This window comes from Ambystoma mexicanum, chromosome 10 (genome assembly GCF_040938575.1).
Source record: "Ambystoma mexicanum isolate Mex_15411 chromosome 10, UKY_AmexF1_1, whole genome shotgun sequence".
NCBI classification, from domain to species: Eukaryota; Metazoa; Chordata; class Amphibia; order Caudata; family Ambystomatidae; genus Ambystoma; species Ambystoma mexicanum.
Genome location: NC_090932.1, coordinates 1,291,278,121 through 1,291,303,252, shown reverse-complemented (window position 1 = coordinate 1,291,303,252; position 25,132 = coordinate 1,291,278,121). Strand labels below are relative to the sequence as shown.

Below are 25,132 nucleotides of genomic sequence, written 5' to 3'. Positions count from 1 at the left end.
ACTTGCTAGGCTGCATTACCACTGTTTGTTGCCACTTCTCCCTCCTTCCATGCACTTTCCCCCCCTCCTCCACGCACTTGCGTATTCTTAATGTCACTGGGCCTAGTAAGATCGGCGTTTTGTTCTCCCCTGTTCCCCTCCCTTGCCTTGTCGCGCTCTGAATCACTTGTGTACGAGCGCGATAGAAATAAAATATCAATCAATCAATTCCTCAGTTCTTTTCAAGCCAGTTGCCATCTGGATGTACACTTTCTCTTTACGCTGCGCCCGTGCTGCTCTGGAACTCTGTGCCATTTAGTCTCGGCCTCAATGGTCCCTACTCGACTTTTCTTTCTGTGGACAGTCTTTGTCCTGCGTTTATTCGCTTTCACTCCTCACCTTCTTTGCGTCCTGGTGATGCGGGAGGCTATGTTCTCCTGGACTGGTTGTTTCACCTTGTGTGTGTCATTTCTCTACCGCTGCACATTATTGCTCCTGGGACCTCTAGGATGCCCTTCCTGTCACAGCATCTTCCCGCCATTTCCTCGTTTTGTGTGCTTGCGATTTAGCTCCCTCACTATATATTGGTGTCCCGAGGGTCCTCTTTTGTTGCCAGTGGTGAATGGCACGCGTTTCCCTCCCTCCGATTGCTGCCTAGCAAAGTGGGGAGGTGGGGATGTATTCCCCTGCCGTGTTGAGGGAAGCGTGCTCTGTATCTGGGCTGCCCTAGACTTTGTTTGGTGCCATGTACTGATCAGGCCGGTCCTGACAGGTCCCGGCGCTTCATGCAGGCTATGCGGTCAATCTTCTGCATGTTGGCCGCGATAGGGGTGGGGGGAATGGCCCCCTGTAGACTTCCCCTATTATGCTTCATTGTGGTTTTCGTCCCCCTTTTCCCTTGTACTTGCTCTTAATTGCCCTTCTAGCCCAGGTCCAAGATGTTGCGATGCGCTGGCGGATCAGTTTATTGCCGGCCCGGAGCAGGGTGCCACCTGTGCGTTTCGCCGCATATTAAGTTTACTGTCCTACCTTCTGCCCATGCGGACTGCCATCCCGATGATCCAGCAGGTTCTTCTCCGTTGCCCAGAGTCTTCTGTGCTTTCCTTCACCTGTTTGTCAATTGGTTCCCCCTTACTGGGCCTGGCGGAGGTGCATCCACGAGGGTCGCTAACCTTAGGGCGTAGTTGAATCCTCTGCGATGTTATGGTGCAGGGTGCCTCCGCTCCCGTACCTCTTCCGCTCTGCGCCAGAATGCCGCGTCCTGCGCTGCTGCTTCGGTCATCCTGTCACTTGGTGCCGTTCTCACCCCGCTTCCCGACCTGGCGTTAATGCAGACAATGCCTTACCCACGGCACTGCGTTGCCCTGCTTGCAGCTCTTCCACAAGCTTACTTGCATGTACGTTGGAGCTTGTTGTTGCTTCCACGCTGATCTTCACTCCATGGGTTCCATGACTGCAGCAAACTGCTCCTCTGTGCCTTTGCTCTGGGCCAATCCTTCTAGGTTGTCCCATCCGTATCTCTCTCCCGGCGGGGCTAGTGCATCACCGTGGGTCCCTACTTTCACCAGCCGCAGCAATGCAATCGCAGAGGTCTCCTGGGCACAGTCTGAAGTCAGGGATTTGTGAGCGTTCCTTCTTTTCGCTGACTCCGTTGGCGTGAACTCAAAGCTTCTCTCAACCTTACTGACAACCCGGATCAGCTATAGCTTCAGATTATTCCGATTTTGGATGAACTCTGCTCCGGACGATAGCTCTTCTTTCCGTGTGCGTTGGAGGAGGGAGGGTGCGTTTTCATTACTTTTAACCGTGCTTAAGCCTCCTTTTTCTTTCCCGCCCGGACAGAGCTCGGGAGAGTACACCTTCACAGGGCGGCGGCCATCTTGGATCTCCCCCATGTGTGACTTCTTTAAGTTTAGGGAGAAGCCCAGCTTGTGCAGCAGCAAGCAGGTGTCCTCTAAATGGGACAAGACCTGCACTGCAGACTTCCCCCGGATCAGCCCGTCCAGACTGTTAAGCAGAATCCTGGGCAGTGCCCTTAGGGACCACTACACAAGATTAAGACTACAGGTGGTAGTACAATTTCACCTTTGGTACAAGCCGGTACTACATAGTTAGAGTGGTAGAAGTAGCGGAGCAGCCAGAATTATCTCAAGAGCAAATGAGCAGTAGTAGAGATTACACAAAGGACTACAATCACTGTGACTCAAGCAAACACTGACTCAAGATTTCTGGTTAAAAACGTAAAAGTACATTTATTTTTAGACCATCTGTTCACAAAACACTTCACTTCTATTAAATTAAAACCACACTTCAGAAACACTATACACAACCAATTCACCTTGTGCAGAGCAATTCAAGGTAAGTACCTTTGGATTTGACAGGCCGGTGTTGTGAAACAAAGACATTACCGGAGGTTATCACGCGATCACTTTTTGACAGTATTGACAGTTCGGTCTTACGAAAGAGAAGCGTAACCGCTAGCAGAAATGTTGCCGTAGCCAAACACACTTAGCACATGAATTAACACAAGTGAGTTGGGGATAAAACTCATAGGCAATACTTTTGTTAAGGCCGATAGAATCAAGAGACACTTTCTAAAACGTAGATAAAAGTCAATGGGCCTGCGCCAGTGTATATGGGACAGGGGTCCTGTTGTCGAGGATCACAAGGTTAGAACAGTTCATGATTCTGTTAAGCAGAAACCTGTGCAGTTCCCTTAGGGACCACTGCAAAAGGCTTAAGACTGCATTTGTTGGCAGTAAACCCAATTGGTAGCAGTCTGTACCACCCAGATTTACCCGATAGCTGTGGCTGAGCAGCCAGACTTCCCTCAAGAAGAGTTAGACAGTATATAGAGTATACAAGATAGTTACCAAAATACAGTAGCACAAGCAAACACTGACCAGAGCTTTTGGTATCAAGTATATAATTATTTAAAGACACACTTAGAAACACTCTAGCACTATTATTGTAAGCAAGTTCAAAAACACAGTCACTATTAATATATATACATCCCTTATTCGACAAGTCTTAGTTAACAGCACTTATTTCCAGACAGAGGTGAGCGCTTAACTAAAGATGGCACTCCAATAAGTTAAGAAAAAGGCAGGGAAAAGGCAGAAATTAGAAAAAGCACACAACACAATACTTTAGAAGCACTCAGCAAGGCAGGAAAGTCAAAGTCTACTTGTGAGCAAAAAGTTCAGAGGCCAGGCTCCCTCTTGGAGAGAGTAGAACACCAATGCGCCCAAGATCACACAGTTTAAAAGGCTTGGAGAGTCTTGCAGAGAGTTTAAAAAGGAATCAGTTCAGCTCAGAAAAGTTCAGTTAGCCAGCCTAGGGTCCACCCAAGTGGCAAGTTGAGGATTTAAGAGACACCCCACACAGACGGTTGCGAGGGAGGCCAGGCGGACACAGTACCTTGAAAGTGGAGAGAATCCTCCAGCGGGGGCAGTTGTTCCTGGCAGCGGGTGCAAGTCGCGGCATCGTCCAGAGGAAGAGATGGTCTCGACGTGGAGGAAAGCTGAAGGTCGTTGCACTGCCAGGGAAGAAACCAGCCGCGGAGTTCTCCGGTAAAAAGGTACTACCCTTTTATTTGCTGTATTGGAAAAACGTGGTATCCCGGTTGCCGGGGTGCTTGGCACAGGCAAGGAGGCCACGAGATGATCCGGGAAGGCGAAAAGGCGGGCAAACTGGTTATCCCCACCAGTCAAAGGAAGAAGACTCTTCGGGATGAAGATCTCCTCTGTCGTTGGAAGAAGTGGTGAGTCGGTTCAGCAGGGCTCCACTGGTGGTGTCATCATTGCAGGTCGGCTCAGCTTCTCCCTCTTCGGATTCTTTGGTCCTGTGGCGACGTCTGAAGTCCCAGTCCCCAAAGCCCTGCTTTTATGCAGAAAACCCCCATTCATCAGTCCTAGCTGTCACTCAAACATGCTAAGTGGTGAGCCGGGCGGCTCACCACTGGGCCAATCACACAAGAGTGCAACTTGAGTTGCCGAGGCAACTCAGTCCAGGGTGCCTAAACCCCCTCCCACACCCCCTGTGGTACCCAGACAGAGTGGCACCACTTTTGGAGGCTTCTGTGGAGAAGCCCGCCAAAAAGTGGAACTAAGGGCTCGACTTGGGTTGGAGTCACAGAAGCGAACACAAACGCCATTTTGGAACCGAGTTCTGGCAAAAAATACCAACCGGTGAATTAATATTAAATAAATAAACCGGCGGTATGTTTGAGGCCATGTTAAAAAGTATTAGCCTCGAACAATGGGAAAATCCCATAGGAATATATTTGCGGTTGAATATAAAAAGTAGTATCCACTGCCACCAGCCAAAACCCGCTCAGGGGGACTGCACAGTGCCCCCTCGAACAACAGACCCAGGGGAAATCGAATTGCCCCTACCAGTACGTCGACAATATGATGGATTGTACTGGTTCTGTTCACAATTTAGGACTAGTAAAGCCAATGGTGACTTTACATGCCCTGGGAGACAGTAGTCAGTCCCAGGGTACGGAGTCCATGTTGGGGGGTCACTATGACACCCCTGTGTTACGGCACGGAGGGTGCTGTGTAACACACATACCAAAAACACATGAAGCCCTACGGAGTAAAAGACCCCATAGCCCATAAAACACATACAAAGTCAAAGGATATCTCAAATCATGTCTAAGAGTGGGAGAAAAAGAGTTTCACTCTTAGCAGGAGAAAAAAAGAAACCCCAAAAATCCAGCAAAGCTGCTGGGGGACTCACTAGGTTTGGGAAATTAGCCTTAACAGAGAATTCTCCCTAACAGATTCGAGATTGCCAGGAGTACTTTGATATTGTCAAAATGGGAAGCAAAAGTTATAAGAGGGAAGGAAGATTAGGACAAGACTTTGGTGAGGAGAAAGGGGTTCTCCAGAGTTCCTCCAAGTCGGACACAGTACCTTATTCGTATGAAGAAGAGCTGGTGCCACGGCAGTTGTTCCTGGTAGTTCCTGCAGACACACGGTTCCTGAAGCTTCAGTTGTGGGGACAAGAAGGACGATGTCTGGAGCGATCTGCACTACCCAGGGATGAGGCCAGTAGCAGCGAAGCAACAGTGAATAAAAGGTGCGCTCCTTTAAAACAGGAGAGGCTCTTCAGATGGCTATCCGGACCACTACAGCTGTGTGCAGCGATTTCGACCTAGAAGAGGATCCTCTGCCTGTGGAAGGTGAGCTGGTTGATCCCACCAGGCTCAAGGGAAGAAGACTCCGGACTGGATCTTCTCTTGTCGTTGAAGGGTAGATAGCTCAGAACTGCAGCAGGACTTCACCGGGACTCGGGAGTTGCAGCAGTCGCTTCTTCTCAGCTTCTCTTCTGTTCTTTGCAGTTCCAGTGGCGACTCTGACTTCCAGCTCAAGAGTCCTGCCTTTTATGCCAAAATCCCCCATTCACACAGCCTTGCTGTCAATCACTCAGCCAATCAAGACAAAGGGCGACTTGGGTCTCCAAGGAGACCCCGTGCAGGGGGTGACTACACCCCTCCCTCACATTCAGCCCACCTAGACACCCAGACGCCAAAGGAGGAGGGCTTCTCCGAAGAAGCCAACCAAATGACGGTGAACAAAGAAGGCAAACCTGGTTTGCCGCACAAAGTAAAACACAAGAAGGACTTTGACAAAAAGATATGGCGATAAAACCCGACCAGAGCCGAAATAAAAAGTATTTGGTCAAGCGGGTTTAAGTTCGAGGCTAATATAATAGCTTAAAACAGTACCACGTTTATATAGTATAATCACAGTAGAAAAGTTAGGGTAGATACCACTGCCACCAGCCAAGTCTTAGTGTTAAGAGAGCAAAATAAAACTTAGAGAGGCACAGACAAAAAGGGATAGGAACTAACCCTTTCCAATACTCCATGTAAGATGGGGTGTACTGGGCCTGTAGTTTAAATGACTATATAAAGTTAATGGCAACTTTACCTGTTTCTGGGAGACAGTAGTCCGCCCCAGAAAAATGGAGTCAGAGGGAAGTCTCAAAGACAACCCTATGTCACTGCACGGAAGGTGCTGTGTAACACACACAAAAGTGGGGCTCGTGGAGTGGTGTAGCTCAAGAGTCCAAGATCACACAAACAGTAGAAATACACATGGCAAAACACATGTAAGAGTGGGAAAAAAGGCTCACAATCTTCCCAGGTGGAAAAGATAAACCCCAGAAATCCAGCAAAGCTGCTGAGGGACTCACTAGGTGAGGGAAATTAGCCATAAATGAGAATTCTCTCTAACACAGACATGGAAATACATTGACTCCGGATCTCCTAAGGTGAGCCGCAACTACCACTATGAGCTTGAAGACGAGGGAAGACCAAAGGGAAGCACCTTGAACTGATTGTACATATCTCCTATGGTGAACCTTACAAACTTTCTGTGCTTTCAATGGATTAACACAAGGAAATAGGCGTGCTGTATGGCTGTCAACACCAGCCAGTCCTGTAGTTCGAGAGCATGGAGAATCTTTCTCAACGTTCACCATCCTGAATTTGTCTTTCCTCAAGAACTTGTTCAAGGCCCTGTGGGCCAGAATGGGACGGAGACCTCCTCCTTTCTTGGGCACCAGGAAATACCAGCCCGATCCCCTCTGCTCAGGTGGTACTTCTTTGTCTGTTTGTTTATTTTATTTCTATAGCGCTCTGGACCCGGAAGTAAAAGGGCGATGACTTTTGGAGGAGGCACCCTTCAGCAACAGGTCCCTCAGTTCTTCCTGGAGCTCCTGTCCCAGTTTGATTGGAGGCAGAGGCCGTGTGTCCGGTGGTTTTCTTACAAATGGCAGACCATAACCCCACTGAATGAGCTGTACAGCCCAGGCATCGGAAGTAGCAAATACTCCATCAACTGTCCTCCAACCGGTCTGCTGTGAGAAGGAAAATCAAAAGTAGCTTCGGAGGCTGGGTCTCCCCCCGCCGCTGACACTGCCTGTTAACCTCTAGAAGCCCCTCTGTCCCTTCCGGAGCGTGAGAAACACTTCTGCCCTTGCCTGGCCGGTAGGAGCTGCGCTCTCCTGCCGTAAGGAGCATATCTCCTGTAGCCCTGTGCCCTAGAGGCTAAGCTAAACACAGGTTTGGCCGGGTGTGCAGCTAGGCCCAAGGATTTGGCAGCGATTTTACATTCCTTAAATTTCTCTAATGAATCGTTGGCTTTGTGGCCGAAAAGAAGATCACCCTCGAAGGGCGTGTCCAGAAGCTTGACTTGGACATTAGACGAAAAGCCAGAGGTTAAGTAGGCCTGCCTTCCTAGTGTTCTGGCTGACACCATAGATCGGCCCACACAGTTGGCAATGTCCAGGCCCGGCAGCCACTGCCTGGCTACCTCTTTCCCATCCCCCACTAGCTGTAGGAATCCCTCTCGCATTTCTCCTTCCGGGACATAGTGAGCAGCATTTTCCACTGCTGTCCATAGACCGAAGGAGTATTTGGCAAAACTGCTTGCCACATTTGTAGCTTTGAGGGCCATACTACCTGAAGTAAAAGCCTTCTTTGCCTCCCTGTCTGGAGGCAGAGTGGAAGTAGAAGATGCAGGTCTAAAAGAGACCGTTGCAGCCTGCATAACCAACCCCTCCGGGGAAGGGTGAGAGGAGAGGTATGAAGGGTCTGCGCTAGCTGGTCTGTATTTCCCAGAAATGGTGGCGCTGACGGGAGGAATGGAACAGGGGTTTTGGTCACATAATTGCCAAAGGATCGGCAATGGCAGGGTTGAAAGGCATATTGCATTCAGTGGTAAGGCCTTCATAAAATGTCAGTAAGGTCATAACCTTGTACAGGCGCCACTGATGAATGCAATCCCAGGGTGTCAACAACCCTATCTACCAGAGCCCTGAATGTAGAGGGATTATGAAGATAGGGCTGGGACTGCTGAAATTCGAGGTCTGGAAAGGTGTCCAGACCGCTGGTGTCCTGGAGGCCTTGAGCCAGCTGTAAAAGTGGAATCTGGTCATCAAAATAATCGACCCCTCTTGAACCCAAGTAAATTGGTTCAACCTCCCCCAGTCATCGGCGTCATGACCACTGAAGATACCTGCCATGGTATCAAAAAATTTGGACCGGGGTTACGGGGTGAATCTTTTCTCGACAACAGTCGATGGTTTGGCGCCGATATGGTGGATGTCAGTGTCTATCAGGAGCGAGACACTGTAGCATCGACATCCTTGGATGCACAGGGATAATCCGGCTGCCATTGGTGGGTGGTAGGCCCAGCCGACAGATTACCTTTAACCGTCGATGACTCGGAATCCCGACTATGGTGGTGACACCTTTTCTTGTTTCGGGAAGAGGAAGAGTGGCTCGTGGAGTGGACCATTTTTTCTTCCGCCTGTGTTCTTTCTCGGGGGTGTGCCCCTCAGTTTCAGCCTCCGAAGACCAAACTGTCGACTGCGCAGGTGATTTTGAAGGCGGTCGACCCAGAGCGAGTAGTTCGATCACAAAGGGATTTAGGTTGCATTTTGGCGCACGACATACGCCAGTCAGTTCTGTGACCTGTGCCGAGGCAGCAGAGACACAACTCATGTGGATCAGTGATGGACATCTTGGTGCCACAATCGGAACACCATTTGAAACCGGATACCAGAGCAACTGACATCTTGCTTCGAGGATTTTGTGAAAAAGTAAGTTCTCCCGAAAACGTTGAGAGTCGAAGCTCTATGTTCCCAAGCATCGTTTTAGTGCGTGGAAAAAAGGAACCGAGGTTGGGGCATAGTGACGTGCTATTTACAAGACTATAAGACGCCTGATGTCACGTCCGGAGCCGACGACCAGATGCCGAGCAAGACGGATCGATGGTCGACAACCGGGTTGAGATCCACTACGTCCCCTGCAGAAAATGTTCCAAAGCGGCAAAGCTGGAGGGAATATCTATCAGATGAGGGATCTGCCGGGAAAAGGCAATCCATTCAAACACCATTTGCTGTATAGGTGCTTTATAAATACGCAATTGATAAATAAAGTAAATGTTTGCTTTGTGATGTCATTTTTCCAGCTGGCCTAATCTGTCCTGTTTAGCACATGTATTTGGCTCTAACTCTGGGCAGTATGTGTCGCTCTGCAAATTAATACCTTAAACTAAGTCTGTCGAAACGGAGCATAGATTGTTTCTGATAAGTACAGTACATCAATGTAATTGTAGAAAAATACTGTTTCTGGATAATTTGCCACAAAAGAAGAAGTTACTTTCTGATGGATGTTCTTTCTGAAGGATGCTCCTCGAACAGATCTCTCATCTATGATATCCCTATGCCAGTGCAGCTGTTGCCCGGAAACCTTTCTACCGCCAGGGGGGTGGAGCGCAGCTCCGTCCAACACCTCTACATGCCCTGCGTTGGAGAGGACACGAGGGCTAGTATATATAGCCGCAACATGCCTCATGACCTCAGTTCCACCCCTTATCCCTAGCACTCGGAAGCGGAGGGTCTGTAGCACCAATGGTGTACTAGCTTCCCACAAGAGGGGCAGGTAGCGAAGGCAATGAGGAATTTGTTGGTGGAGCATCCATCAGAAAGAACATTGCCAGAGAGTAAGTAATTTGTTCTTCAAATGGATTCTTTCCTCCCACGGATTCCTCATCTATGATAAACTCCTAATGCAGTACGTAAAGCTGGAAGGAGGAAGCAAGAATACCACCTAAACCTGAAAACGCTGGAGTACTGCCCTACCAAAATGGGCATCCTAACCAGAAAGGGAATCCAAGCAATAATGCTTAGCAAACAAGGAGAAAGATGCCCATGTTGCAGCCTGGCAAATGTGCACGACTGGGAATGCCCTCTGCAGGGCATAGATGGCAGCCACTTCCCTGGTGGAAAGAGCTCTGAGACCCTCAGGCACATCCTTCTCAGCCAGACTGTAGAATTCTGAGATGCAGAGAATGATCCACATGGACAGGGTCTGTTTGGTGACAGCCCTGCCGGCACGAGCACCAGTGTAACCAACGAACAGCTGGTCATCTTTCCTAGCCTCTGTAGTACGAGACACAAAGAACTTCAGGGCCTGTACCGGGATCATCCGATGGAATCGTTCCTCTGCCTCAAAAGGGTGGGGCGCAGGAAAGAAACCACAGGCAGATTGATCTTCTGCGAGAGATGGAAATCTGAGACCACCTTCAGCAGAAAGGAGGGCTTTACTCCCCCAGTCACCTTGTCTTTGTAAAAAAAAAAATATAGGGGTAAAACAGACACGCCTGGAGCACAATCACCCGTCTTGCGGAAGTGATGGCAACCAGGAAAATCACCTTAAGGGTGAGCAATCTATTAAGACATGAATGAAGGGGTTCAACCGGAGCACCCATAAATGTTAAAACTAAATTCAAATCCCATGCCGGAACCACAAACTGGAGGGGAAGAAACTGGTTGTGCAACCCCCGCAAGAACTGTACAACAGTGGGGATTGCGAAAAACAAACCATGGAGCCCTCCCACAGTGCTAATCTGCCAGCTCGCCTGGGACAAAGATAGCTGAGAATCCAAAGCAGGGGACAGAGGACAGGATAAAAGAATTCAGGTACCTCTCCCAGCACCAACTGGAAAATGTACGCCACCCGCAAGCATACATGGATTTCATAGCAGGCCTCCGAGCTGAAAGGAGCACATTAAGGATGTTGTCCGATAAGTACCGCTCCCTGTATCTCAGTCTCTCAATAGCCAAGCATGAAGGTTCAGGTTGCTGAGGTACGGAAGGAGGACCCGCTCCTCCGATTGGGAGAGCAAGTCCAATCTCCTCAGAAGGCACCAGAGAGGGCAGATAAACATATCAAACTTCGAATAGCACGTTCTATAGGCCTAGTCTGGGGCCATCAGGATCATCGTGGTTCGACCATGCACAATCTCCTGAGAGCCAGCAGGATTACAGGGATGGGTGGGAATGCATAAACAAGGTGGAAAGTCCACTTGACCGTCAGTGCGTCCCCCTAAACCCCCCCAACAATGAAATTCCCTGGAGTAGAACACCATGCACTTCCTGTTGGCACTGAAAGTGCAGAGGTCCACTTGAGGAGTTCCCTAAAAGGAGAAGATCTCAAGAACCCTGTGGGAGGCTGAAGTCTGCTCAAGGCATTCGCTGTGACATTATCTTGTCCGGCTAGGTGAGCTGACGTCAGAGAGAGACACTGTTCTACAGAGCCCAGAACCACAGCCTGACTACTTCTCTGCACAGAGGCAATGACCACACCCCACCTTGTTTGTTGAGGTAGTGCAAGGCCACTGTGTTGTCAGTCAGAATCAGCAGTCTTGAGTTTCACAGAGGGGAGGAAGGTGACCAGGGCCAGCCTGACTGCCCTCAACTCCAGCAAGTGAATGTGTTTTAGAGACACTGCGGGAGACCACAGTCCGCTCACTGTCAGGTCTGACAGGTGAGCGCCCCAGCCAGTCAGAAATGCATCCATGACCACTGTCACCTGGGGCCAAGGTTGACGAAACAACGTGCCTCTCAGCAAGTTGTCCTGCATGGCCTACCACGCAAGATCCTGGGCCACCTGATTTGAGACCTGTCCGACATATGACCCTGGAACTGCGACCATTGGCAACAAAGAAGCCAGAAGGTGCAGGAAAGCCAAGGCACAGACTTCTTCCTGTGAATGGCGGACATTTACCATCCGAAAGATGTTCGCCACTATATCCTTGGGCAGCAAAGCCCTGCCAAGGTATGTGTCCAAGATTGCCACTATAAATTGGAGAGAATGGGGTGCCAGAACCTGAGACGTTTTGAAGTTCAGAGAAAAGCCCAAACTGTGCAATAGAGTGCATGTGCAGAGTAGATGCTATGACACTAGATCTAGAGAGCAAGCTCAGACAAGCCAGTCGTCCAGGTAGGGAAAGACATGGATGCCTTCTGTGAGAAACCAGAGGGTGTCTCACCCGCTAGTTCCCGGGGATCTCTAGCTCAGGTGGCCAGAGCACAGCCATTGCCTTTGGATCCAGACCCTGGGGGTGGACCAGTGCGGGAGGATCACCTGCGTGAGGGGTCTTCAGGGAGTGGGGGTGAGGAAGCAGATAATGAGACGCAGTATTCCAACCTTTTTTGTTCATCTAACCCGTCATAGAATTTAGGATTCTCTGAGACACCAACTCCCCCCGCCCGACCCCCTTTTTTACACAAACACTAGACAGAGGAAGAGGGTGACAGAGTAACAAGACTAACTCTCGTACATCGTTCTGGACAAGTCCTTTTAATCGGGTCAGGCAAAGTCAGGTACTTGACACCTGATACCAATTAGCTCTCCTCACACAGATAAAAGGCAGTACCTAGACACACACTGAGCAAGGCGCAACACGAGTACGAGCAGAAACTCTGTGGCGAAGGCAAACCTAATGGAGTAAAGCGACAGACCAAGGGATGAGAGCAGTGGGTTGAAAACCCCAAGATTCCCTACTGGAGGCTGTTTCCTCCGACAGGCCGTGAAACGCATGTGGAGAAGGCTGCATTGTGTTTCAAGGACGCTAGCGACCCTCCCGGGTTAACGGCAGAGTTGCAGAGGCAAGGCCAAGCCTTCAGTACTAATCTTGACTTGTGAATTGGAAATCGTAAAACCAAGAAAGAAACACACACAGCCGGGCAATTTGCAAGTAACCTGAGAGACTGATGTTAGTTAAAGAAACTTTGAAGTGCCAATGTTATATATCGCAAGTGAAGGCTGCACACATGAGGATGAGATGCAAAGAAAGGCAGACCTCTGAATGAACTTTGAAGTAAGGACAGCCGTGAAATCAGCAATACATAGTAACGGAGTGGTCCGGCGAAAGGAAGAAGCCCACTCGAAAGTCTCAGTGAAAGGTGCATTGTTTGTAACGATAAAGCAAATGAACTGCAAAAGCGAAGTAAGCACAATTAACTTCTAGAGAAGGGGAGAGGGAAAGTTCAACCTTGAACCTTTAGTCGAAGAGGTCCTGCGGAGGTCTGTAAAGAAAGCCACACACATTCGAAAGTCTTCGACATCCGAAAGCGGTCTAAGCACTGCTGAGGGAGCCCCCCCAAGTATAATAAGCTTAGGGGAGGGAACCCCCTTGCAAGTTTTGTTGAACTTTGTTCTGAAGAGGTCTGAGTCTGACACAGGGGGGCCTACGTTAACTTTTTGTCGAAATATTATTTGGCGTCTGAAGGGAGACTAACATGGCAGGCGGGCCTCGATCCACGTTTTGGAACTTTGCATTGGAAACCCAAGCCAGAGTCTGTCATACTGCCTACAGGGGCCGCCTTACTATGTGTGGTCTAACGTGGGGAGGAGAGCTGGTTCAGCTACATTTATTCTTATGAACACTGATTTTTCAGTGCATCTCCTTGTTGGGCGCCACGTGCAGAATGTCAGAGCTCATATTGCATCCTGGACCACAATGGAGCAGACCATCCAAAAGTACTGACCACCTTTGCCATCAAGCGCTGGAACGCTGCTTGGAGCTGGCAAGAAATCCATCTCCAAAAGGTGGCGAGGCAGTGGGCTCCTTGCAGGTCCTCTGCCAGTGTTGGCGCACTCACCTTCCCTCTAAAATTCTTCTGGGAAATCCATCACTTCCCTAGAGCCCAGAGGTTCCATCCCAAAAGGGATCTGGTCACCCTCAGCATCCTAGAAAAAGCATCCAAAGGGAGTTGGCCATTCTCCTGCGGTACCGTGGTGTCCACAGCGTTGGCCAGCGCTGACTACATCCCAGACTACATCTGTTCCAGTGCTGCGACGCCTGAATGTGAGGCCTTTGGGAGCTGAGCTACCACAGCTTCCATTTGGGCCATACCTGAGTCCGTAGGTATGAGTTCCCTTGTGGGTCTCCCTCCCAGTCGCAACAGATGCACTGGGGCCCCTGGCGGCACTGAAGACGCCCTTGCCTGTGTCACAGACACCAAGCGCTGAGCCGTCGGGACGTGAGCAAAGACATCTAGCATCTTCAGGTGGAAGTTCTCCCATTCCTCCGGAGTGAAGGATTGGGTTGGACAAGGTACCTCTCTTAGCTGCTCAGACTAGCCCCAAGAGCGCTGGATCTTCTTTGAAGACAATGAATGCCGGTGTGAGGACCCACTGGGTGAGGGACCACTTCCGATCCTCCTCTTCTTTTCCTTGAGAAGTGCCACCCGATCTCTGCCTTGTGGCCAAAGGTGAAAATCTTCGCCACCCTTTCCCGTAGGGCCTTCATGTGCATGGACTGGCATGACCTGCAATCCTGGGTGTCGTGGTCTGAGGCCGACATCAGTCGGCCACAATCCCCCACAGCTTAAATTTGAGGCCTACAGATTAGGCATGGCGTCGTAAAAAAAATATTCTTTATGCTCGAGAAGCTGGAAAGCGTGTCCCGATTAGCAAACAGAGTGTGCGGAAAAAAGGAACCGAGGTCATGGGCGCGCGGCGCTGCTATATATACTGGCGCTGATGACATATCGGTGCCGGGTGGAGCCGTGTTGGGCCTCCTGGTGGTGGAAACAGCTGCGCTGGTATAGGGATATCATAGATGAGGACTCTGTGGGAGGAAAGAATCCACTAGAAATATTTTTCTGTTGCACAAGGCTCCCTCTAGACACCATCAAAAACGTGCAGCCAATATACTTACAAAATGTGCTTTAAAGTGTGGCATTTGGACAGTGTGGCATGCTGGAGTAAGGAGACGGAGAAAGGGGTGGAATTTCCACTGTGATCTTTATTTAAATAATAATGAAAAAGGCCCATCTTTCCCTATCCCTAAAGGGTTTTCCCTACCTAGCTAAAGAATAGCTGTGGTGTTTGTCGCAAGGGTGGTTGTCAAACTGAAGGTGTCTGTCCTCTGTCCAAACTAGCCTACTCTAGCCATAGCACTAACAAAAGACATTAACATAAATAGCTCCAGGAGAATGACTCCCTTCTCCTCATCCAAATGTTCAGCAACAGTAACCTTCTTGTGGTTATCTTGGTCAGTTTCTTGGCTGCTATTTGGTAACTTTTCCCTTTGTTTCTGCTTCAACAATTATATGGAAAACCCAGGAGAATGACTCCCTTCTCTGGTTCAGTTTGTTCAGCCAGTGGCTATCCTCGCATAACTTCCTGCAACAGTTTATCAACCTTTGCAATTCTTCCCAGACTTCTTTTAGGGCTTTTTTAAAGATCATACACACCTTTTGTTTCCAATATACAGCCATCCCTTGCCTTTCCTTATCTTCTTCTTCTTGGTAAGAACAAGGGGAACTTTTCCCATAGTGTCCTTGGTTCTAACACTCTGACAAAGGGGACTTTTCATGTGGTACTCAGTGTCCCTCTTGAGGCGAGAGTGTTGAGGGGGACTACTCCCAATACATTCTTCTGGTAGTAGTAGTTTAACTCCACCAATAACCTTCTTCACAGTATTCTTTGAAGATGACTCGAGATCAGACTGTATGTTTATTTTAGACTTGGTATCAGAATGGCATCAATTCTTGCAGAAGGCAAGGAAGGAGTATTGCAATAACATACAGTAGTGCCTTTAGATTGTTTCTCAGCAGACTTTATGGGTTTCATAATTTCAAAGGCAAGAGGGGTAGGGAGTTCCATCACGGAATGGGAGTCCTTATCCCTATGGGCCAACACCTTTTTAAGTGCAACAATTCCTTTAACATTTTTCCATGTTTCATAAGATATATAAACGATTTACAATGTGGTGAAGAAGACCTCTGACCAAAAACACCCAAACCCATGTGGCCCTCTGGCAGGTGGGGCCGGTCACTATCTGGAGGGTCAACTAAGAAAAACTGAGGGCCCTGCCATCTTTTTATACTAAGTGAGCATTGGAGAGACGTGTCAAAAATACTGGGTTTAGGCCAAGAATCCAAAGCAAAGAAATTCAGAGCCGTGGGTCTATCTGCATAAATAAAAAGGCCAGGGAAGCACCTTTACACAGCCAAACTTGTCTTTTCAGGGATGACACCTGAGCATTTCAACCAAAAGAATTTAGTATCACCAACTGGCATCTGCATACAAAAATATTTTTAGATATTAATCTGGCATCTAAAGATATTTCTACATTAGGAATATCCTGAATGAAGTATCTCTTAGAAGTGTAGAGTCCATGGCCACATCTGTATGTTAAGCTCAACCTAAAGAAAACAAATGAAAAAATAAAAAAGGTAGAACAACGATTGGTGTGCCTTTAACCGAACTGAAGCTAGTATACCCAATGAGTGTGGTGGAAGGGGTAGACCTACTCACTTGTGAATATATACCAGCATGGCCCCAGCTGTTGGCAGATGGCCTTTAGTTTAGAAGAATATGCACTGGATCTTATTAATTCAAATGGTACCTGAAACTCCCCTTCACCTACTAATATCTATTCAACAGTAAACTCACTTTTACTAAGGTGGATTAAAGGGTCAGGTCAGACTAAATAACCATGAAAGGGCAGTGATGGAACCTAGTCATCAAGAACTCTACAAGGACATTTGGAAGAGAGCATTTGCATGAGTCAGTCATAGTTCCTGAATAATGAGAAGTGGGGGTGGGTTACCAAAGAACAATTAGATGCTGCTTCCCCAAGACCAATACCTATCATCTATGTTAACATTTGAAATGAGTATCTTATTCAATACCTGAGAAAGAATGGTATAGATGGACTATTCTGGCACAATTTGCACACCAAGCATATTGCCCATCTACCCAATGTGGATGGCTAACTGAAAATGATAATTAATCTGATGATTATCAGCATAGAGGAATCACGTTTGCTGGAGGGGATTTTATTGAGGTAATAGGAGTGCAGAGCGCTTCCAAACAAACCAAATGTCATTACTTCAACCCACATTTTTAAGCCAGGCAAAAAGGTAATGGCAACTTTGGAAGGCTGCTTTCGCAAATTCTACATTGCCTCAAAAGGAGGCGCTTATGGCATCGACTCAGACAGGAGTTGTAAAGAAAAACATTTGTAAAACAAACAATTGTGCCAGGAAATGAATGTCAGTATTTAAAAGAAAAAATAGAATATCACAGATTCCCATCCTGTCCCTTCAGTGACTAAAGAACTACTAATGGGTGAGGAATGATCATGATTTAGGACTCTGAATAAGATGTCTCTGAACTAGGTAGGTACGGAAAGAAAGGGCTTATCTGGCTAAATAGTGACCATTGTATGGAATTCAGAAAGATGATTGGCTGAGTCAGTCGGTGAGGTCTCAATAACCTGTAGGTTTCGCAAAAATGTCTTTAGCAGGTGCATTAATCCACTAAGCTATGTTACAGCCTGAAAACCTACTTACTACAAAGGCCCAAAGGTTTGCTAATTGATGGCAACTGTAGAACACATTCTCTCCAGAAAGTCGAGATGTTTCTCTCTGCCTTCCTCTTTCAGTACGACTTGCTACTCTAGTCTAATCCACCGACATCCTCCAACCCACCCTCTAAGAACTCCCTTCACAAATCCAACCCCCATCTGCATCAATCTTACTTCACATGACTGGATTTCCTGGCCAGAGGCTCACCTGCCCAGGAGATGTTCTTCAGGGCTGGAGCCTGGGATGGGATAAGGTGCACCAGAATCATCAGACGGGGTAGAGGGTGAGGAACCTGGTAGGTACACTGCACTCCAAAGCATCAAGTTCCGAACATGGCATACTGGATACAACACCTGCAAGAAATAAAAACATGTAAATATGCATACAGCATGTGCAAGACACTGGCACCAAAAGGTCTGGAAATAATGAGAGAATCTGGCACTGTAAAACCAGACTCTCCCGCAGAAGCAAAGAATGGCACTCAAAGACAGTATAACAGGAAAGAATGATGGACAGAAATGACCATGCATCAGACTAATGCTTAACAAAGAGAGTGCAATTGAATGGGAGGCCTGAAACTCGGGTAATTACTAGGAATAAGGATGCCATTCTGCAGTCTGATAGTCTGGCAATTGAATATTGTAACCAATTAAGAGAGTATTCAGACCAAATTACAAGGAAATAATCTTACATCAGGTGATGGTACCCTGGTGGAAGGAGACTAAAGCAAAGGCAAAAAAGACTCCTACGGGGAGAAGTTATTGCAACACGATTTGTACTTCAGGAAGGTTTATACTGGGATAAAGATTTCCAGTGGCAATGACAGGCATTGGGATACCATACCTCCAGTAAAGTCGTCCGGCACCAGTACAGTAACCAAGAGAATAAGTGTTGCACAGGTACACCTTCGTGCAGAGGACACCCGCATTGCCATGCAATGGTGTGCAGGTAGCACATTTGGTACGCGCATTCTCCAGAGAGGTAACATGGTGTATCTGATTAAAGGGAGGAACACAGCTCCAGGGATTTTACATCATATAAGCAATCTTGCACCATGATACCATTCTCAAGTAGGGAACCCAGCATGAACCACCACCTGTTTTAAAAGGAGTGAGAGAAAGTGCAAGGGAGAGCGCCAACATGTCATTGTAGAGGTAGGAGAACACATTGAGAATGGGTAGGGGTGAAGGGCTGAGTAAAGAAAACCTGGTCTAGTAGGGAAGTATGGGATTTAAATGAACATTGATATATGCTACGTACAATTTCTGACTGCGAAGAGTAAAGCAGGTTTTTAAAAGATTTGTTTGCTGCCCGCAGCAATGACCATACAGAGCATGTGCGCTCTTGTGTGTGCTTCTCTCCCCTCTCCTTTGCATTGTTACACAGAAAAGTTCCAAAGAGGCAGGAATATGTATGTTGCACCAGCTTCACCTGAAAAAACAACAAAGGAAAGCACTAATTACACAAGAAGGAAAACATATGCAAGGCAACACTAGGAACAGAAGCACGTTTAATCACAAACTATCAGATGGAAATGCACAACTGGTCCATCTAATACATCTGCTTGATGAGTGGACAGAAAAAGAGTAGCACTTGTATACACATGCACATTCATTTTAATGCCTATAATTACTCTTGCATTTCTCTCAATATTGCTCCTGGCTAAATCCTCCAACTACACCGATTGTATAGCTTCTTCCTGCTCTCATACCACACAAACTTTCCATGATATTGAAAAGCTATAATTTCCCCCACCCTTTTCTCCCTCCACTGACAAACGTGTTGCCTAATTCTTCTCCAAGATTGCAAAAAGACGTAACACTGTGGCTACCCTCTCAACTCTACCTCGGTCCCTCCCTCCCTTCCACAGCCCCTCCCTCTCTCCCTCTCTCTATACCTCCCTCCTACTCCTACAGCCACTACTCCTATCACTACCACACATTCCCTCCCCCTCCACTGTGCACCTACCCTTTCTCCACTCTGTGAATCCATCTTGTTCCCATTGTCCATTTGCTTTGCAATAATTAATGTGTGGCCTTCACCACCTACTATCTCTCCTCCTTCTTCAATCTCTCGCTATCCACAGGCCTATGAAGTAGGACTGTCCTACCCATAATCCACAAAGCCACTACTGTTCCTGTTAAGATGGATTTCTAGACTCTGGACTTGTGGAGAGATTTTATGAGGCCACCCTAGTTGTAGTGAACAGGGAACTCTTTAGGGGTTAGCCAAAGCCCAATTAAGGTAGCAATGGAGAGCAGCCAAGGCTTATTTTCAGGCGAGTGGGGTCAGGGGAACTCAATGGGTCCACACAGAATGGCACACAATAATTCAACTTAGACAGCCAAGTATAAAAATACAGTTAATTATTATAGGCCTTGTGAACAGACTGCGGAATGAATCGAATAAGTAGTAGTATTGCACACCACTCTAGGATACAACCATATACAGTTCACCATAGGTTCAAATATACATCAGATAACTTCAGCAGTAAAACAGGTAAGTATTTTATATACATTAAATATGAAACCAGATCACAAGACAATATCCTAACTTAGGAAGTCCAAACCCTAAGATGAATGGGGCATTGTGCCCAAAAAGTCACAGGAGCCACACAATGTTTCTCACCATTATGTTGTCTCTGTAGGAAGGATTCAATATGCTTGTGTTGGTGATAGTTTCAAAGTTCCACAGCGATTTTACCAGAGGTAAGAAAGATTCTCCTTTCTTCCAGACCCAAGGCTAACCCAGGGGCAGGATACCCAACCCTGAATCGATGACCAGAGGGGATTGAAATGGAGACAGGAAACAAAGGGACTGGCTCCCAATGTTATTCTACGGAGGACAAGGGAGACAGGCACACTGATGCTTAGTGCTTAAACCCACCAAGTTACCCCTCCCGGACTCTGATTTTTCCATATGAAGGTGAATGCTAGAAGTGGCACAAACTGGGGACCACCCAAGTTGCGGGCTCGAATGCGTAACGGTGATGCTTCTGGTGAGGTGTAATGCTTTTAACTAAAGCACGGCACTCATATGCAATACATTTTGGGTGCTTCCAGATCCATAATGGACATTTTCTTCAGGCCTCAGTGAAATCAGCACATTTTCTCCAAGCCTTGGTGAAATCTGCACTTGATGTGAACTTGTAACAACGTTGTGCGTACTATTCCACTGGCAAACATGTTTTCAATGAGGTTCATTGCTTATGTTAGTCTGCATTGCTTCGAGGGCTGTTTTGAAGAAGGTGCCAGCTGGTACCTGATAACATTGGGAGGGAATCTTTCAAAGCTGAAGAAAAAGTTATGTAGCCGTTTTCTCGCTTTCATGAGAAAGGGAAGAGTTTTGCATGTTGAGGTTACCATGAGTCACTCCGGCCGGGGGCCCATGAAAACTGTCAACACGTAGAGACTTCGAATGCCAGAGAGTTCCGGAAAATGCCATCACGCATTTGCGGATGGTTTAAAATGAGGGGGACCAGAGCATTTAGGCAGAAAAGCTTCGCTGGACGAACTGCTTTCAGGACCGTTGATGCCAAAATCTCTCTGCCTGCCTGTTTTGGAGCTTTTCAGCGCATCTCTGGCGAGATGAGGGTTGTTTTGCTGTTGCTTCAACGGTGAAGTATTTTTAGATTGTTTACATTCTTTGTATGTGTAGTAATTATTCATTCATTTATTATTTTAATTCATCTATGCTTTTTGTGAGTACAAGGCAATAACGAGAATTTTTTTGAAGTTTAGCTTAGTTTCTTCATTCATTGTGCTGGGGCTGTTAAATATATCTGTGCACTTATGAAGCAAAACATTTGGCACTGTAAGAAGGATACCTTGTGATGAATTCCAGGCATCAAGGAATCTGTGCTTGAACGCTGGTGGGCAAGATTTATAGTGAGTGAGTTTTTTTCCCTTTTACAGTGGGTGTCAGGCTGCGTTAAGTGTTGTGTGTGCGCTTTGTATGACAGCATTCAGGTTGCAGTGCCTTGGTGTTATGATTCCCAGGGTGGGCAAGGAGCCCATATGATAAATTAGCACAAGCCTGGGTGAACAGTGGGATGAAAGTCTAGGTGAGGAAGGACCCGCGGAGGTTGTGTCTTGTTTACATCAGGTTTCAGTGGAGAAGGGGAGGAATTTGCTAGTGTTGGGAAGGGGGCGACCCCGTCCCACACTCCAAACGCTTTAGAGTAAGGCGAGCAGTATTTGAAAGAATATGATGGGCTAGGGGGCAGGGGAGACAGTGGTATGATCCCACCCCAATATAATCAAGCCACATAGTTCAGCCCAAGGCGCAAGCAAGACTGACATTTTGTGTAGATGTTAGTGCATTCAGTGTAAGATGTTAGTAACCACAGCTTGGAGACAAGGCCTGTGCGGCGAATGCAGCATTTCATGCACTAGGCCCTAGTTGTGAGATGAGGGCAACTTCCAGTCATGTCCGAGCTCCCGCGAGGACAACCCACACCCCCAACCTCCATAAAGTCCAATCATTGTTCTAACAGTGTTGCAAAGATGTTTCGTGTCTGCAAGGAATGTGCCCTACAAGGCCGCGCTAATAGGGTTGCATATTATCTCACACTGGCCAAAGCATGGCCCGGCCCATCCCCAGGCGACCACGAGTTATATCTGATATAACTGACTAAACCTCAAGATCTCCGAATTCCAAGGCACCAGGTGCTCTTTGACCACAACCCCAAAGTAACAAGTACTGAAATGTTCAAAGAGGACGGACAGCGCACGTCTTTCAGCGACAATCATAGGATTTGTATTGTGAGGTGCTGGGAGGGATAAATTACAGTTCAACACAAGGGTAGAGACCTTGGAGCCAAATGGCACAGAAGGGAGGGAGTGAAATGTGTGTGTGAAGGTTAAAGTGTCTCAGAACCTCCTTTGTACCCGTCTTAAGGCCTGCCAGGTGCACAGTACAGTGATAAAGTAGCATTCTGTTAGGAGTGTAGTTAATTTGTTTTATGACCTTCGACGTGAAAAGATGATGATCACTGCAGCACCCATGTGATGGAAGACTGATGGATTGGGCTGGATCATGTATAGGCGCACACCAATCAGCTGCATGGATTTCTACTGTATATGTTGCGTCATCAATGATGATGTTTTTCTTTATAAGACTCTGCTTGTAATACTTTTTGCCAGCAGCAGAGTTCTTTGCTGTTGCTGTGTATGAGATTAAAACTTGTTATCCTTACAAGATCGACTTGGGCCTTTCTTCCCTAGCGGGTTGTATTCTCTCTGATGTGAACACTCAGGGACTTGCCTTCAATAGAAAGGCGGGGGGGATCCTATTGCATGCATTTATAAAAATGCACCAGAAAGATGTTGAATTGAATGAAGTGATTAGGGAAATAATTAGCTGTTGAAAAAGCACATCTCATTAATGTAGCAATTACAAATGAAACTTTGGCACAACAAAGCAGATAAATACTAGGCAGTGGCTGAGCGGGCAGCTATCAGGGTTGCTTGATATAAATACAGTAAAAGGCGAGGTAACATAAATAAGCGGCAGGTGGCAGCTGTAATTGCTACGGCAGGGGTGGATTGGGACCCTAATCAGTGGGTTGGTGATATTTGGAATTCCACTGACTCGGAGTGTAGCCCAGAGGTGGATGCAGAATCTAAATTGAAACTTGACAAAAAGCCAGAAACTGCAAAACCAGTAAAAAGGTGTAGGGCTGGTCCCCATGAACTTGGGGGGGGGGGGGTTTGACTATGCTGGAAGATTACACACAAAAGATTGGGGAGATTATTTGGTTGAGGCAGAGAACAGGGCATCCCTTACTTACATGGATGTTGTGAAAGTTTGATGGGGTTGCTGGGGGTAGACTCCAAAGATTCCCCACGCTTCCTGCCTCTGACCAATGACACTAATATTCAAGAAGTATTGTGGGCAGGGCCTCCTCCAGATGCAAATGGCCAAGCTTAGCAAGTGTCTGTTGTACCTAGCGGCTGTAACGCTCACCTGGTATCCATAGGGACGCCACTCTGCCTGGCTGGACCCTTCACTCCCTCACGAACCACTTCCCTTGGTAATACTTCAGAGAGTTGGACCTCCAATACACAAGTGCGGGGTTCAAACTTAATTGTTCCTTGCTGCTTAACCCCCCCCACCTCCCTTGAAAACCAGACCTTCCCCCAGACCTGTTCTCACCTTGATTTTTTGTACGATGCGCTCTCCGTCCTGCTTCTCAATGCAGGGGCACCTAGATGGAGCGGGCATGTAGAGACCGAGTTACTTCACTGGTGCGAGCCCTGTGCGAGTTCAGTCCTGCTGTGACTCCAACTTTGTTAAGGTAGGTTGCTTCTTCACAGTTTTGCTATTTCAGTCTCTCTTCTTTCTTTCTTCCTCTTTATTCATTTGCTAATGTCTCTAGTTTCTTTACTCTAGGTGTGGAAAGTGATTTTGGCGTTGCCAGGCGGATCTGCATGGATCATGAATTGGTGAGCGAATGCGCGTTGCGCGGCGTTATTCCGAAAGTAATATGCAGTGCGCAGCGTTCATCTGCCTTTCTTGTGCTAACCTGTGTCTCTTGTCTTGCTTGCAGGTCGCTGTGATCCAGAATGGATGCCGACCACGAGACGTTCGCATCAGGTAAGCGTCTTGTGCTTCCTTAACAAGAATGATTTGGTGCTCACTAATGTTGTTCTTTCTCGCTCTCCTTTCCAGGTTGCGGTTGAGGAGGAGAATGCAGCGCCTAGATGCTGGTGTTCCAGAGAAGGATGCGCTGACTAGATGCTGCTGTTCTCTGGACTGGGTAAGAGATGGACCGAAGACAGGATGCTACTCACAGGTAAGTGTTGTAGTAATGATGTTCTCTTTCTTTCAGGGTGCGTGATTCCAGAATTCAGCAGGTAAGGAATTCAGGAGGCCGAGCTGGACACAGCGAGCATCACGCTGCTAACCGCAGAGTAACGCGAAGCAGGTTCCTCCGTTTGAGCGTGGCTTATATAGCTCCAGGAATTCCAAGGCCCGACCACACCCAAAACACTAGACCACATGGCTCAGTTCTTGAAACTGAGCTATGTGGAAGCCTTCATGTTGGACCCAGCCCATTACGAAGTCCAGGCCCCCATATTACCTTCACATTAGGCATGAGCCTGGCGCCAGGACTGACTCCAGGAGAGTCTTTGGCAAGGTGGCAAGGCCCTAACTTGGCTCCAAGGGGAAGACTAACTTGCCTATGAGGGTTGGGGGTAGGGATCATGACAGCGGCCCAAGGGTGTAACCGCAAATATCCTATTACCACGGATTGGTCCAGTGAGGAAAAGAAGTGGTACATGTTAAAAGAGGCAATTCAGAAAATCAAAGAACATGAAGGAAACAATTCATGTAGATGACCCGGTACATATGGGGGGTGGTGCCATTCTTAGTGTCAATCAGAAATGTGGTGATAAGAACTGCCCCACCTGCATACTAGAGTGTCATTATGACTTTGTTAGGTATGACTGGAAAAATAACTGATGAGGTGGTTGATGCAATTCGGCAACTGTCAGATCTGGGTGAATGGGACAAAAGTGAGGATAGACAGAGAGAAAGGGCTGCAGTGAGGGCAGAACAGAGGGCAGGAGACAAGATAGTATAGACTCCCGGGTGTCAAGAAAGGACATGTTTTTGGCATAGTTGCAAGATGGTGTACCACGGGAGGAGATTGGTTGTATTGAAACCAGGGAGATGTATGAGCTATACAAAAAGAGACGACTTACTTGGAAGGAGCACTATAAAAAAGTTAAGAGGCAGGGGGTGAATAAGCCGAAAAGGGACACTTCACCTTCGGCTTCTCCTGAGGAGGAACAGGAAGAAGTGTCTGTGGGGACCCCTTCCTAGTACCAGTCAACATATGCTGATTTGAGAAAAGTGGTGATTTTGCATGTTAGAGTCTGAGCCCGGACACACTCATTTCAAATTTGATTAGGATTATGGCCAAACCCTGGCAGCGTCTGCTCGTTTCAAAGTTGAC

At 47.5% G+C, this 25,132-nt stretch overlaps 1 protein-coding gene across 7 annotated transcripts in view; it reads right to left on the bottom strand.

The window, feature by feature from the left end:
* Positions 1-25,132, bottom strand: part of MTMR3 (myotubularin related protein 3) — a 2,389,252-nt gene that overhangs the window by 310,576 nt on the left and 2,053,544 nt on the right. For all 7 annotated transcript variants that reach the window (XM_069619294.1, XM_069619290.1, XM_069619289.1 and 4 more), the window contains 2 exons: positions 18,430-18,600; positions 17,377-17,522 (listed from right to left, as the gene is read on the bottom strand). In XM_069619294.1, the coding sequence (XP_069475395.1) occupies positions 17,377-17,522; positions 18,430-18,600 (317 nt within the window). The remainder of the gene's footprint in view (positions 1-17,376; positions 17,523-18,429; positions 18,601-25,132) is intronic.